General features: G+C 42.6%; 3 protein-coding genes across 3 annotated transcripts; 2 read left to right on the top strand and 1 right to left on the bottom strand.

Moving 5' to 3' along the window:
* Positions 1-8,259: 8,259 nt before the first annotated feature.
* Positions 8,260-9,344, top strand: LOC128299153 (signal peptidase complex subunit 3). The gene is made up of 4 exons (XM_053035023.1): positions 8,260-8,335; positions 8,400-8,621; positions 8,724-8,990; positions 9,071-9,344. Exons 2-4 carry the CDS (start codon positions 8,479-8,481, stop codon positions 9,198-9,200), a joined length of 540 nt encoding a protein of 179 aa, XP_052890983.1. The 5' UTR covers positions 8,260-8,335; positions 8,400-8,478; the 3' UTR covers positions 9,201-9,344.
* Positions 9,345-9,621: 277 nt separating this feature from the next.
* LOC128299151 (methylglutaconyl-CoA hydratase, mitochondrial) lies at positions 9,622-10,903 on the top strand. The gene has a single exon (XM_053035021.1). The coding sequence runs from the start codon at positions 9,733-9,735 to the stop codon at positions 10,687-10,689; it is 957 nt and encodes a 318-aa protein (XP_052890981.1). The 5' UTR covers positions 9,622-9,732; the 3' UTR covers positions 10,690-10,903.
* Positions 10,781-15,263, bottom strand: LOC128299152 (phosphomannomutase). Its single transcript, XM_053035022.1, has 2 exons — positions 15,255-15,263; positions 10,781-11,703 (listed from the first exon to the last, which is right to left on the bottom strand). Exon 2 carries the CDS (start codon positions 11,688-11,690, stop codon positions 10,932-10,934), a length of 759 nt encoding a protein of 252 aa, XP_052890982.1. The 5' UTR covers positions 11,691-11,703; positions 15,255-15,263; the 3' UTR covers positions 10,781-10,931.
* Positions 15,264-15,268: the final 5 nt, after the last annotated feature.

Here is a 15,268-nt window from a genome sequence, read left to right as displayed (position 1 = left end):
GTTCTCATGCTGTTCGCTTCTTCGGCGTCATGCGCTCTCGCTCGTGCTCATTATTGGATATTGCGCACACACATGTGCATTTTCTTCGTCAAATTTGCCGTGTGCAGGAGTACATTTTTGCACCGGTTTTTGATATGAGGAACTGGATGATTTTGCAAGCGCGCTGATGTTTCGGATGAAAATCCTGTCATAAGTTATATGGCACGATATGTAGAAGAAGGTTTAATGTATAATTTTTACTATTCCAAACATTTATGCTTGTAACTCTAAACGGTGCCCTTATTACAAAGAGGTCATTATGGTAACGAACGGTACCGCCATGTATATCACAAAAGGATCGGTTGCTTTAAATTGAAGGATCTGTATTTTGCATCATCCGAAAAAACAAGACACTACACAAGCAACCAACTCCAGTGATTACATCGCAAGTGTTCAAACGTTTTTATTTTATCAACATGAGTGATTTGAACCGCGAACGCCGTACCGGTGCTTTTTACAAACAGGTGGCTAAAATCATAAAGGTGGACGCGGCCGAAGAAGCTGACCAGCAGGTGGGCTCTAGCCGGAATGGCAAGCTCTACTGTTGGGTGTTAATTTGTCGTGTAAAATAAGGGCTTCGCTTTTTCAGTTCCCATCGAAGCGGTTGTGGAATTGCCTGGATTGGTAGATTTCAGTCCATGTCGATCGACGAAGGCATCCGTAACTGAGCACTATCTAACAACGAAACGCACCACAATTTGATGCATGTGCACGTTGAACTTCTGCATTCTGCTTCTGCGTTTAATACTTCTGCATGCCAAAGTCACCGGAGCAGACCATAACCTACCCCTCCCAGCAGAAAAAAATCATCTCCAAAGTGATCATCCGTCTACGGTTCACTTTGTAGATTCTATTGTAGATCTAAAATCACTCCTCTCACATACGCAAGCTATTTTCATCCCTAAGATTCTCCTCAACAATATTTGTGCCCCATCCTTACTATCTATGCTTAACCTATATGTTCCTTGTCGTCGTCTCCGTTCCCGTCCTCCTATATTCATTCCGGCGCGCCTTACCTCATACGGCCAAAATTATCCTTTTCTGCGAGCAATGAAATCATTTAACTGTTTTTTCTGCTTTCATTTCTGCTTTTCGGGCTCGACTAATTAATTACTCTTTATAATCCTCTGTGTTTAGTTTGTTCCCTCCTCCCCCTCTGACGCGTTATTAGATTTAAGATTAGACTATAACATTCCTTTTGTTAAGCCTTATGGGCGGACAAATTATTTTCCGTATATGTCTGAACAAATTACTTCCTCTTAACAATACACAATCATTGTATATCGAGCAAAGGCTTCATCCGTGACCTGTCGAATGGTGCTGATCTTCTGTGTTTGACCAGTTGACTTTTGAGTCACTGCTACACACTTTTCGGGACGACTGAAGGGACGTCCTTAGTCTGGTAGTTGGCGGTCAACTGCAGTGGCGGAAATAGCATTAACATCTTACGTATTTTCTGGCCAAACATGTCATGTTACTTTGCGCATAAATATGTACACATTTACATTAGCTTGACACCGCAACAATAATTTCGTGAGCGCACCATTCATCTGTCGCTACATTATAATATCTAGAACATAATAAAACTATCTTTGAGATTGTTATATCTTAAACCACAACAACTACAAAACGCAATTGTTTTTTTGTTCAAGTTCCCATAGCTGGAGTATGTTAAATAAATGATAGAGTTCAGTTATGGGTTGTTTTCTAAAAAAGGATTTGGTGAACTGCAATCGTCTGATGCAGACGATTATTAACGTCTGCGCGAGGAATTTACCGGCTCAAAAACTTCTCTACTTGTGGCTTGTACTCCGAATCTACTTGTAGTCCTTGATCAAAATCCTCTAGCTGTTCCTCAGTTTCTAGCGGTGCTAATTCAAACTCCGACCGAGGGAGAAGCTCATCATCTGGCCGGGTTGCTGCTCCAAATTCCTCAATCGCCTGTCTTTGCCGAGCAGTGTCTCTTTTAATATGGTTGTTCTAGAAACGTTCCATCTTTGCCGCTTTGATATCGACAATTTCATAAAACAATTCACATAAAACAAACAACTAGAAACACAAGGAATAAACTAAAAAAAGACAACAATTGAAAAAAACACACCAAATGAATATCATTTGACTAACTAAAAAAACATATTATTGCGCACACCCATTACGCAACATTTTGATGCATCCTCGAACCAAAACCATGACTTCAACGCAGCGGATTAAGATTTAAGTTTCACGCGCTGCGCGTAGAATAAAACGCAGTCGTTATCAACTCTCTGAGACCATATCGCCGTAGCATCATCATCAGACGAGCGCCGCAAACACTCATGGTAAGAATCCGTTCAATTCCGCTTTCTCTTCGATGGTTTCCTTACAGAAATACAGACCTGAGCAGGTTGGCCAATATCACAATAATGTCTTCCCCTCACTTTCCCCACACACACAGTTGATATGTGGTAGCAGTAGCAGGACGACAGAACAGCACATTCCAAGCCAAAGAATAAATGCTAGGGCGAAGAGTAGAGTAAAAAGGACAAATAATACTGATAAACACGTGTACCACCACCACCACTTTAATTTATTTTTTTGCCTTTCGCTAAATTTCCGTTCGTTAAATTTTGCAAAAGCTAAAAAAAAGCGCTTTAGCCAAGCCACACACCTCAAAACGCGACCGAGTTGAGGTCAAACCTGCTTCCTTTCGCACATAATCAAGACCGAAACGCGACGTCTAAAAACGGTCACGATTAGTTCCAAGTTTTGGGTCGCGCGACCATTTGGGACCCGTGATCAAAAATTCACCACACCGGGACATCAATTCACCTTCAAGCGTGGAAAGTTGAAGCCACCATCTATGTGTGAGAATGTAAAGCTCTTTTCAATACAGTGCCATCTATGTGTAAGAATGTAAAGCTCTTTTCATTACATTGTCATCTATGTGTCAGCTTTAAAAGCTCTCTTTGATACAGTGCCATCTATGTGTAAGAATGAAAAGCTCTTTTTGGTAATGTGTGATACGAATACGCCGTGATCGAATACTTGGATCAGACGGAAATTTTATCCCGAAAATCGAAAAAGTAACAGGAGCGAAGAACAAGCGTATAGGTAACATTTTATTAATTTTTAAACCAACTTCAGCATGTTTCATGAAATTTTTCCAGAAATGTTAAATGAAATTTTTCATGAAATGTTTCATTAAATGTTTCATGGAATATTTCATGAAATGTTAAACGGTCTACGACGCAAAATAAAGAAGTTACAGGCGTTTAAAGAAAAGAGCATTTTTATAAACATTTTTACCCTAAAAACTTGCCAAAAAGTCCGAAAATTGTGTGGTTTTTTATCGAAATCAGGTCAAACTTTCAATGGTCTAGGACGCAAAATAAAGAAGTTACAGGCGTTTAAAGAAAAGAGCATTTTTATACAAATTTTGGCCCTAAAAACTTGAAAAAAGTCCGAAAATTGTATGGTTTTCTATTGAAATCAGGTCAAACTTTCAAGGGTCTACGACGCGAAATAAAGAAGTTACAGGCGTTTAAAGAAAAAAAAAATTTTGTAAAAATTTTGGCCCTAAAAACTTGAAAAAAGTCCGAAAATTGTATGGTTTTCTATTGAAATCAGGTCAAACTTTCAAGGGTCTACGACGCGAAATAAAGAAGTTACAGGCGTTTAAAGAAAAAAAAAATTTGTAAAAATTTTGGCCCTAAAAACTTGAAAAAAGTCCGAAAATTGTATGGTTTTCTATTGAAATCAGGTCAAACTTTCAAGGGTCTACGCCGCGAAATAAAGAAGTTACAGGCGTTTAAAGAAAAAAAAAATTTTGTAAAAAGTTTGACCCTAAAAACTTGAAAAAAGTCCGAAAATTGTATGGTTTTCTATTGAAATCAGGTCAAACTTTGAAGGGTCTAGGACGCGAAATAAAGAAGTTACAGGCGTTTAAAGAAAAAAAAAATTTTGTAAAAAGTTTGACCCTAAAAACTTGAAAAAAGTCCGAAAATTGTATGGTTTTCTATTGAAATCAGGTCAAACTTTGAAGGGTCTAGGACGCGAAATAAAGAAGTTACAGGCGTTTAAAGAAAAAAAAAATTTTGTAAAAATTTTGGCCCTAAAAACTTGAAAAAAGTCCGAAAATTGTATGGTTTTTTAACGAAAACAGGTCAAACTTTCAATGGTCTAGGACGCAAAATAAAGAAGTTACAGGCGTTTAAAGAAAAGAGCATTTTTATAAAAAAATTTTACCCTAAAAACTTGCCAAAAAGTCCGAGAATTGTGTGGTTTTTTATCGAAATCAGGTCAAACTTTCAATGGTCTAGGACGCAAAATAAAGAAGTTACAGGCGTTTAAAGAAAAGAGCATTTTTATAAAAAAATTTTACCCTAAAAACTTGCCAAAAAGTCCGAGAATTGTGTGGTTTTTTATCGAAATCAGGTCAAACTTTCAAGGGTCTACGACGCGAAATAAAGAAGTTACAGGCGTTTAAAGAAAAGAGCATTTTTATAAAAAAATTTACCCTAGAAACTAGCCCAAAAGTCCGAGAATTGTGTGGTTTTTTATCGAAATCAGGTCAAACTTTCAATGGTCTACGACGCAAAATAAAGAAATTACAGGCGTTTAAAGCAACGAGCATTTTTATAAAAAATTTTACCCTAGAGCGAGTGTGCAATTTCCGTGTTTATCAGGACAGAAAACGCGCCAAAAATGACCAGTTTGTCAAGCTCTGATACCAGGAGAGCATCCAACGCAGGAGGATGCTTTTTCCGGGTTAATCGAGACAAAAAAACTCGCCAAAAATGACCAGTTTTTCAAGCTCCTGATACCAGGAAAGCATCCAACGCAGGAGGGTGCTTTTTCCGTGTCAATCGAAACAGAAAACTCGCCACAAATGACCAGTTTTTCAAGCTGCTGATACCAGCAGCAGTGGAGGATCAATCCCCTTGGAGGCCCAGGGCGGAATTATAGATGGGGCCTCTAATTTTAAAAACGATTCAGGAGAGAAGAGGGACGTTGAGGGGACTTGAAATGAGACAAGGCGAAAAGCGCAGTGAGAAGGGGCCTACTCCGCCTACCGTTTGATCCGCCGCTGGACCGTTCCTAATCATCTTCTTCAAATGGACCGCCAGGGCCATCACCATCTTCGAATACAATATCGGAACCGGCTATATCACCACCAACACCAGTTACCACTGTACCTGTACTCTTCTAAATGGAGCTACAATCATACGTGCGCCAATTTCGAAAAGCAGCACGTGGTGGAATTTACAACTACAGCATTCAAGGAGCACTTTGCCATCGAATTGGTTCGCTCGCTGTGCTTCCGGGAGATTCACCATGCAACACTCAGTTATACTTCTTCGATCTTAACTTAACTTAACAAAACACTCAAGCACCAGCATTTGGTGGTGAACTTAATCGCTAATCGCAGCGGGTATTTATCACACACAATCTCCTAACACGGATGTTCAGTCATACGTATGAACGCATGTCTGTTCGCGATGAGCTGCGCCTATGCCTCCTTTCACGTAAACCAGGTATTGACCAGTTCCGGAACAACACACCGACTGCAGGTGAGATGGGTCATGTGTGTTTGTGACGATATCGCCGGTAGCACGGAATATACACGGAAGATTGTGCTGCAACATTGTACTACAGGATCCTTAAGGCCAGTGTATGAGACCAACCAGATGATGCGTCCACTTCAGTACCCGATCCTGTTTCCACGGGATGAAGCCGGTTGGACTCATGGTATGTTTAAGATACGTCGCCGAGGAAGACAGCCGAGACCATCGAGCACGGGGACAAACACAGATAGTGGTGCCGTCATCAATGAGGATGATGCCCAGATGGAGCCGAATGCAGAGGAAAATTCATCCAATCAAATTACTCCACGTAAATAAGCCTCGTATATATTGCATATCCTGGCGGGAGATCGCTCATTCTCTGATGCATTGTGAGGGGTAGTCACCTGTCATACGTTTTGCAAGACAGAATGAGCGAGTTACTAAATTGTGAATTTCGTTTGTTTTTGTTTATTTACTAGTTAGTGGATTGTTTAACATTTTGTATCCCATTAAACAAACAACGCAATTTCTATATAATAATAATACTTTGTGTTATGGGGCGGCCTGGTGGCATGATGGTAGCGGAGCCGGTCTTCACACGAACGGCCCGGACCAAAATCCCATCCGGACCAATCCCCCGTAGCAAGGACTGACTATCCGGCTACGTGGTAAAATAAAGTCGATACGGCCAGGCCGTTCTAACAGTAGAGGATCAATCCCCTTGGAGGCCCAGGGCGGAATTTTTCAAGGGGGGCCCATAATTTTGCTACGACATTATCGGTGTTAGGGAGATGTACTTCAAACATGAAGTAACAACACCAGCAAAGTCTCGGAAAGAAAGCTCCCTTGCGTACATCTCAGAGTTCTGTTGCGTAGCCCTGTAAACGGGCCTAGTAAGCTAGTCTCTATATATAAACGTTTGTATGCGCTAAGGAGAACCATAACGCCACTACTTGGATCGCCATTAGCTGGTACGAAATTCCATACAAAACCCGCTGTTTTCAGATTTCCGATACCAGGAGAGCATCCACAGAAGAGGTAGCTTCTGGTACTGCGCCGTAAGGTATGCAATGTTTATACACTAACTTTGCAACCAACTAGCAACGCAATGCGCCGTAAGGTATGCAATGTTTATACACTAACCTTGCAACCAACTTGCAATGCAAGTTTGGTGCAAGCAAGAAACTTGCAGCAAGATGGCGCCCAACTTCGTACTTGCATGCAACAAACTTGCTTGCAAGCTTGCATGCAAACTTGCATGCAAGTTCTTGCAAGCAAATTCTTGCATGCAAACTTGCATGCAAGTTTGCATACAAGTTTGTATGCAAGTTTGCATACAAGTTTGTTTGCATGCAAGTTTGCATGCAAGTTCTTGTATGCAAGTTCTTGTATGCAAGTTCTTGCATGCAAGTTCTTGCATGCAAACTTGCATACAAACTTGCATGCAAGCTTGCATGCAAGTTTGTTGCATGCAAGTACGAAGTTGGGCGCCATCTTACTGCAAGTTTCTTGCATGCACCAAACTTGCATTGCAAGTTGGTTGCAAGGTTAGTGTATAAACATTATATACCTTACGGCGCATACCTAGTGTATAAACATTGCATACCTTACAGCGCAGTACCAGGAGCTACCTCTTCCGTGCATGCTCTCCTGGTACTTTAAATTCGGAAACTGGTAGTTTTCGAAGAAATTTTTCTCGACCAACGGGAAAATTAGTGTCCTGGTCCTGGTGCAATTTCGTTTATACTTTAAAGTCACAAAGTCGATATTCTTCTCTGCATTTAATTTATCACATAGAAACAAATGTTTTATATAACCAAGGAAGATATTTTTATCAATTTTCTACCTTGTAAATAAATTTTTTTGCTGTAAATTAACTTTGTTGTAAAATTTTCAAAAATCGCACAATCGGCACAAATTTTTTGGGGCCCCCAACACGGCGAGGCCCTAGGCGACCGCCTACTCCGCCTACCGTTTGATCCGCCGCTCCAGGCGTGTTCTTCGCTCCTGTTATTTTTTCTGTAAATTGCTGTACAAGGTGCTACTTCTTCCGTGGATGCTCTCCTGGTATCGGAAATCTGAAAAACAACTGGTTTGTATGGAATTTCGCACCAGCCGACGGAAAGTTTGGGCGAAATGAAGGATGCTTACCGTTTCATCCATCTTCCTTACACTAGCGATCGCTCTCACGGGTTTGATAGTATGCAATGCAATAGGGATGGGCAAATTTATCCCAAGCTGCAGATGTCACCTCTTGAAACTTACTCTCCTGGTATCGGAAATTCCAGTAATCCGTCCTGGCAGCATATGAGGTATGATTAGATGAAGGATATACATCTAAACGCAGATTAAACAAAATCAGTCCCAGCAAACATGCGCCAAAGAACCAGCGGAAAAATAAATATACAAAAAATATGTTGAAATTAAAACAAATTATATATTAAAAATTTATAAAGAATAATTAATCACACCTACATAATCATTTCAATCCCAAAGGAGTGAAGAAACGGCGTGAATTTCACACTGTTGTGATTAATCTTCCAACGGATATTATTTTAAACATGAAAGAACTCTTCAACCAGCCTTTATCAACGTGTTTTCGAAATTATCAGTCGGTCGTTCGAAAACGTGTCATTTTCGATCCCGTCAACGCGTACGTTTATACACGCACCGGTGAGTCGAGTTCTTTCCCCGTACACGAAAGCTGCCTAGGTTCGATATCAACAATTCCCACTTATAGACACTCTCCGCAGGTAAAATTTAATGAAATTCAACTAAAACCAACCCTGCTAATGGTTGCCAACTCTTATTTTACAGCGGTAGCACTCGTCGCTACAGTGCCGGTCAGGTTTTCTTTCATATTTCAAGGGCACTGCAACGAACACCATCGACAAAGATGCATACTGTTATGACCCGCGGTAACGCGATTTTAGCGTACTCGCTGAGCGTTCTTTCCGTACTTACGTTCTGCTGCTTCGCTTCCACATTCTTCTACGACTATCGTACGGATGCACGGATCAACACGGTGAAGGTGCTGGTGTAAGTAGGAAACCTTGCGCACCGGCATTGGTGCTTCGGAACGCCGGTTTGCACAAACCACCATGAGCCACGTAATCAAAACAACAACTGTACACTTTGCAGCAAAAATGTGCCCGATTTCAGTGCATCGCGGGAGAAGAATGATCTTGGTTTTATTACGTTTGATCTCGCAACCGATCTGAACCCGCTCTTCAACTGGAATGTGAAGCAGCTGTTCCTTTACCTAACGGCGGAGTACACCACGGACCAGAATGCACTGAACCAGGTCGTGCTGTGGGACAAAATTATTCTCCGTGGCGAGAACGCTAACCTGGACTTCAAGAACATGAACACAAAGTATTATTTCTGGGATGATGGAAATGGTTTGAAGTAAGAAAGACGCTCTTTACAAACACAATTTCCCTGTCACCAGGAGTATTAACGATTGTTTCCGTTTGTTTGTTTTTTAGGGGACACCGAAATGTGACGTTAACGTTGTCGTGGAACATCATTCCGAATGCTGGACTATTGCCGAGTGTGTTCTCCCACGGGCAGCATTCGTTCAAATTTCCCGAAGCATACATTGAGTCGCCGGTCTAGTCGCGTTGAGTAACCTGGCAGGTCAGCGGTTTTTGTCCGCTTTTTTCCACATGAAGAGTGTACCGTACCCGGGTTTGAATACCATTTTGATTTCTGCAGTGAGCTAAAACGGTTGAAATAAAATGGGTAACAAAAACTTTAAAATGTAGAATGTGCTGTATGTATTATTAGATTAATATATTTAGTGTGCAAATTGAGGGAGAAAGATTTAATGCGTTGAGATTTTAATTAATCTCAGTAGTTGCCGTTCGATTTAGATGATTGTTTTTCCAAAAAATGGGCAGCATACGATTTGCTTGACAGCACCATCCTATAGGAAATATTTGCTTGCTCCAACTGTCCAAACAACCAGTTGCGGCTTAAAAGCTCCATTTGTTTTGATCGTGATTTCCACACGCAAATTCTTATGTAACGTAGACAACATAATCGCCTTAGTGCCGTGTTACTTTCACTACCGTTGCAACAGTTCAATCTCTCACTGCCAGAAAGGTCGTTGTTTTCGTGTTGTTAAATTAACGATACTGTTGCTAAAATGCTCAAGTCGGGCACGTTTGCTGTACGCTTTGTGAAACAGAGTTTGGTCGTTGTGAACGGTTTGCGCACAATCACAGCTCCAACACAGCGCTGGTTTAGTGATGATCACGGCAAGGGAAATGTAGGCACAGTCGGTGCGGATGTTGCTCCGAACCAGGAACTACAGCTGACGTATCTCACCGAGGAGGACAAACAGGGCATTGCGGTGCTGGGCCTGAATCGTCCAAAGGCACGCAATTCCTTCAGCAAATCACTCGTCAACCATCTGCTGGAAGCGATCGATGTTCTTGCGCACGATAAGAACGTGCGCGTGGTGATCCTGCGCAGCTTAGTGCCGGGAATATTCTGTGCCGGTGCGGATTTAAAAGAACGTGCCACATTTACGCCCCAAGAGGTTAGCCGGTTCGTGTCGAAGTTGCGCCAAATGATGGTGAACATCGAGCAAATGCCGACACCGGTTGTGGCCGCGATCGATGGAGCCGCTCTCGGTGGTGGACTCGAGATGGCACTCGCCTGTGACATGCGCGTAGTGGCCACCAACGCAAAGCTCGGGCTGGTAGAAACGAAACTTGGCATCATTCCGGGTGCCGGCGGTACACAACGGCTGCCGCGCATTCTTAACCCAGCCGTAGCGAAGGAGCTGATCTTTACCGCAAGGCAGTTTAGTGGTGAAGAAGCGAAAGCTCTCGGCATCGTGAACCATGCCGTACAGCCAAACGAAACGGGAGACGCTGCGTATCAGCGTGCGCTTAACCTTGCGATGGAGATCGTTCCGAACGGACCGGTCGGTGTTCGGATGGCCAAGAAAGCGATCGATAAGGGCCTGCAGGTCGACATTGGCACGGGCTATGCGATCGAGGAAGCTTGCTACGCACAGGTCATTCCGACGAAGGATCGTCTGGAAGGATTGCGAGCATTTGCCGAGAAAAGGAAGCCCAACTTCATTGGGGAGTAACTGTCGGAAGTTCCTCACTGTTGAATTATTCCTCCAGACACACACACACAGATCCCGAGATGGTTGCAAAACAGTAGGGTATAACTCTCTGTGATAGATGAAAGTGCATTTATATTCCATTTTACATATTTCTACCGATTTGTTGTTCTTGTTCCGCGTGTGACTCAAAGTTCTTTCCGGTCGAATGAAGACAATAAACCTAAACTAAGATAAACCGTCACACGGTATTCGTCCTTCCTTATTTACAGTTTCAACAATTCCGCCAGCTGCTTCCGTGTGTCGTCCGGCGACATCACCCGGTGTCCGATGGTTTGCGGGTGAGAAAAGATTTCATAATCATTACCACCGGGACTGGTCTTATCGCCAAAGAAATGAATTTCCCGGAACGGTTTCGTACGCTTGGCAATGTGGCGCAAACAGAACGTCTTATCCCACCCGACCGGGTACACGTCGAAGCTTATCTGTCCACCGATGCTATACGTAAGATCCGCTTCCGAGAATTCCTCCCTCAACCGATCAATCATCGCCTGACGCACGTGATGCGTTTCATCGTACTCGTAGAACCGATTCCGTTCCTCCTGCGAACAGTTACGCCCGATCGGGGACACATTCAGCATACCGTTGCGAAACTCGATGAATGTGCCCCGCTTGATGGGCAGCTCCAAATCGGCAATGTAATGCAAACAATAGTTGATAAAACGCTTCAGCACGTCCTCCCCAAGATGCTGACTGATGGACATTCTGCCCATCTCTTTGCCCGACTCGTACTGCACCAGCCCATTCTCCGGGAAGACGTAATCGAACTTTTGCAAAAATTCCTGCCCATTCAACTGTTCGCACATTTTCTCCAGATCGGAACCACCCACCACCCCCAGGGTGGCCCTTGGCAACACGGTTTGATAAAGGAAGGTTTTCATCTCCTCCGTGATGGCTTGTCGCGGTGGCGTTAGTGTGCCATCCACGTCGAACAGAATCAGCACATCGTCACGGTTTAGATCCATGCTGGGTAATGCACTAAAAATGAGTTAAATAATCATTAACTTAATTGAGAAATCAACAAGCGGCACCACTCCTTTCCGCGCTAAAAGCAACTGACGATTGAACCCGTTCGATTACGATACGATCGCAAACGTAAACATTTGCCGGCTGTCATCGACAAAACGTAAACAATCCCTACGTGGAAGGGAAAAAGCTCGCGGAAAGCTCTATGCAATGTCAAACCTCAACATCGCACAGTGGTTCACGCATTTGCGTGAAAATCGTGAAAAACGTGATTCAAAATTAGGGTTCTAAATATTGTGCATTTTTTTCTAAATTCTAAACACAGAATTCCAGTTCATATCGACTTGAAGAATCATATTTAGTTAGGTGAAATATTTTTCTAATACTTCTCCCCGATGCCAATTCTTAATTGAATTATCTAACTATCTAAGTACTTTGCATTAAAATTTTTTGAATAGAAGCAAATGAGCAGCGTTCCATCCATTCCTCGTCAAAACCAACAAAATGTCTTCACATATTGATCTAAAAGAAAGTAATACTCGTAAAAAATACCACGTTGGCACGTTTTGCATCACCTTCCTACACGTAGAACACGCTACACCCCCACGTGTCTGTCAGGTGCAGCTAATTTCCCTTCATGAGTATTTCACTGTTCCAGCTAGAATAGTTTGCAGAGCGTGAAAAAAACTATTTTGCTATCAACCTATACCAGTAATGTACTTCGTATCATGTTCTCATGTACGTGCCGGATAAACAATGCGACGTCTGTTTTGAAACTGATGCAATTCTTTTGCGTGCTGTGGTCATTCACACAAGATACACATCATAATTGTAATTGACTTCTAGTCGACCGTGTCTAAGCGAATGATCCTTTGACTTTCTTCGATCGGAATTACGCAAGCAGAGACACTCAGACAACCGTGGCAAGATCAAACCATGTCCCTCCCAACTTCTGGTATGTTGCATTAGGGGGGTGTAAAAGCCCATCAAGAGTCTGTCGTCTCTATTTATGCAATAATTCCACCTCCACATTTGAAGTCAACCTTTGAAACAATATTGTTTGTGTCTGGAGGACTTTCACCCCAATATGCTATTTTTAGTCGAACACTTCCACCCCTCAAAACCCATCTACTGGTGGGCTCACTATTCCATACTTTGTAAGCTGTGGAATAGAAATAATGAGCACCAAAGCGTCAAAACTGCAAACTACTGCACGGAGAGCAATCTGCTGACAACGGACCTACGGGAAGTTATTCGCCAACAGACATTTTCGTCACAGATCGTGCGGGGAGCGTGTTGGACTGGACCCATTGAAATCTTTTTGATCGTGGTTGCATAACAGCCATGTTTCGATTTATCATTCAGGCCAAAAAATAATACACGAAGAAGCAAAAACCACAAGAAGGCAGTTATATGGGACAGTGCGGAAAGAAAACTTGTTTTGGTTTGGAACCGTGTTCGGAGCCGTCGGTTCGGGGAGGGGGCTCCATACATTTGAGCTGTTTTGGTAGAAATTGCAACATAATTGGGACAGCAGCTTGTTTTTAAGCAGCAAGAGTAAAATCTTCCTAAAACAAGAAACCCAAATCGCGATGCTTTATCAAATGCTAGTGCTGGCAATAAATGTATGCCACATCACGAATTCAATTTGATCGATGTATATGGATGAATATCAACTCACAGCTATTAAAAAGAAATCGTATTGAATTCGATTAAAAATACTATGTTTAGAATACTATTCGACTCTGCAGCAACTAGTGCTTAGTGACTCTTTCAAGGAGAGTTATTTTTGTGACTCTTTCGAGAAGAATTTTTTATGTGACCCTTTAGTGAGGGAGTTATTCAAAGTAGGTATCGATTCCCAGAAAAAATCCTACGAGCAGTGGCAAATTGATTGACTTAGTTTGAGGGGGAAGGGGGGGTAGGTGGTTTGGGGGATCAAGCTCCATAGAGATAATAAATCTTAAATGATTCATAAATCTTGGAAAATTCATGAATCTTTGAGTAGTTCTGAAAATTTGGGTGATTCATGAATCTTTGAGGTGTCTTGAACCTTTAATTATGCATGAAGCTTTTAGCCTTTCAGAAGCTATGAATCTTTGAGGAGTCATGAATCATGAATCATGAATCCGATTCTTGAGTCATGAATCTTTCAAGAGTCAAAAATCATTCAGAAGTCATGAGTCTTTCAGAAGTCATAAATCTTTCAAAGGTCGTGAGTTTTTGAGGAGTCAAGAGTCATTCATGAGCTATGAATATTTGAGATTCGAATTCATTCATTCAGTTCAAAGATCAATTGAGGTGCATGATTCATTCAACACTGGCATCAACCTCTTTCGTAAAAAAGACCAAATAGATGTTCTGTACTAAAAGAATATATCTCTGTACTGAAGAACCAAAACAATCGTTTATACTCAGCTTGTAAAACTCGCTTCCAATAGTTCAAGCGCGTATGTAGCATTTTCGTCTAATAATGGGTTCTTTTGATGAGCTTATCTCTTTTAAAATCCAACCTACTCATATGCTTCTCATCACATCACATCAAACAAACCTGTTGTGCTACACAGCGGCTAGTAATCTCTGGTACTTGAGAAAAGGGTATTTCTACTATAGTGAAAGAACCCTCAGCAACTTGAAAGGCGGATATTCATCGTAGCGTATGTTGCTTGGTCTGATAAGGATCCCCCAAATACCCCCTCCACAGCCCGATGGAGTGGAGCGAACGCCTGTTGCCCCGCCGTTTGCTAACCAAGCCGGTTTACCAGCTCAAGGTTGACCATGGTTCGCGATCCACAAAACCGGCGATCCCAAAAGGTAGACTTTGCTCCTGTCGCGTAAAGCAAGCACCACAACCAGCTTCCGCCTTACCTGCAGGGTTCCACATTCGACCGCTTCGACGGCAATAACTGGTATTCTCAACACGCAAAAGAAAAAATCTAACCTGTCTGCATGTGTTCGTTTCTTCTGTCCCGAGATGGAGATACAGAAAAAACCTGACTCCAGAGAAAAATCAGACGCTGACGTTGCTCGCCCAAGACAATATCGATGTAGGTCCGCAGAGGAAGAAGCACATTTGCACCACTTGAAACTGGAGATCCTCCAGCACACGGACACGGCCAATATATGCGACAAATGGGGGAATCCTGTTGACCAACATGCCGATAACCGGTCGATCGCTATCTGCTGCTATCTCGTCATCTAGGCACACGGTGACTTCGTTGCACGTTGATTAGATTGGTGTCGGCACGCACTACACCACTACTCGAGAGCTCCAGATGCAAGAAGCTCGGGCGGCAATGGTGCGGAACCGGTCGCGAATGATGTCTGGCACACGATAAGATATCATCATCCTGCTTTCAGTACACTCCGCACGGCATTATGCACCAAGTGCAGCCGGGGTTGCGGGGAACAACACATTAAAATTGCTTCCTGTCTTACGCATCTACGCTCTTGTTGAGGTCTGATAGAGGAAAATGCATTTTCTGCCATCCAATCTAATGGAGTGCCGCGATGGTCGAACACTTACGTCATGGTGGTGTACGATCGGACGAGAGAGAACTTACCGAATCGCGCACAG

Source organism: Anopheles moucheti, chromosome 2, assembly GCF_943734755.1.
Source record: "Anopheles moucheti chromosome 2, idAnoMoucSN_F20_07, whole genome shotgun sequence".
Taxonomy (NCBI): domain Eukaryota; kingdom Metazoa; phylum Arthropoda; class Insecta; order Diptera; family Culicidae; genus Anopheles; species Anopheles moucheti.
The sequence above is the reverse complement of the archived record's forward strand: the minus strand, read 5'-3'. Positions and strand labels throughout refer to the sequence as shown.

Bases quoted from the DNA above. Each gene is read 5' to 3' on its own strand.
- LOC128299151 (XM_053035021.1), top strand. From the start codon at position 9,733: ATGCTCAAGTCGGGCACGTTTGCTGTACGCTTTGTGAAACAGAGTTTG.
- LOC128299152 (XM_053035022.1), bottom strand. From the start codon at position 11,690: ATGGATCTAAACCGTGACGATGTGCTGATTCTGTTCGACGTGGATGGC.
- LOC128299153 (XM_053035023.1), top strand. From the start codon at position 8,479: ATGCATACTGTTATGACCCGCGGTAACGCGATTTTAGCGTACTCGCTG. The intron at 8,622-8,723 runs GTAAGTAGGAAA...TACACTTTGCAG, and splicing joins AACACGGTGAAGGTGCTGGT to CAAAAATGTGCCCGATTTCA. The intron at 8,991-9,070 runs GTAAGAAAGACG...TTTGTTTTTTAG, and splicing joins GATGATGGAAATGGTTTGAA to GGGACACCGAAATGTGACGT.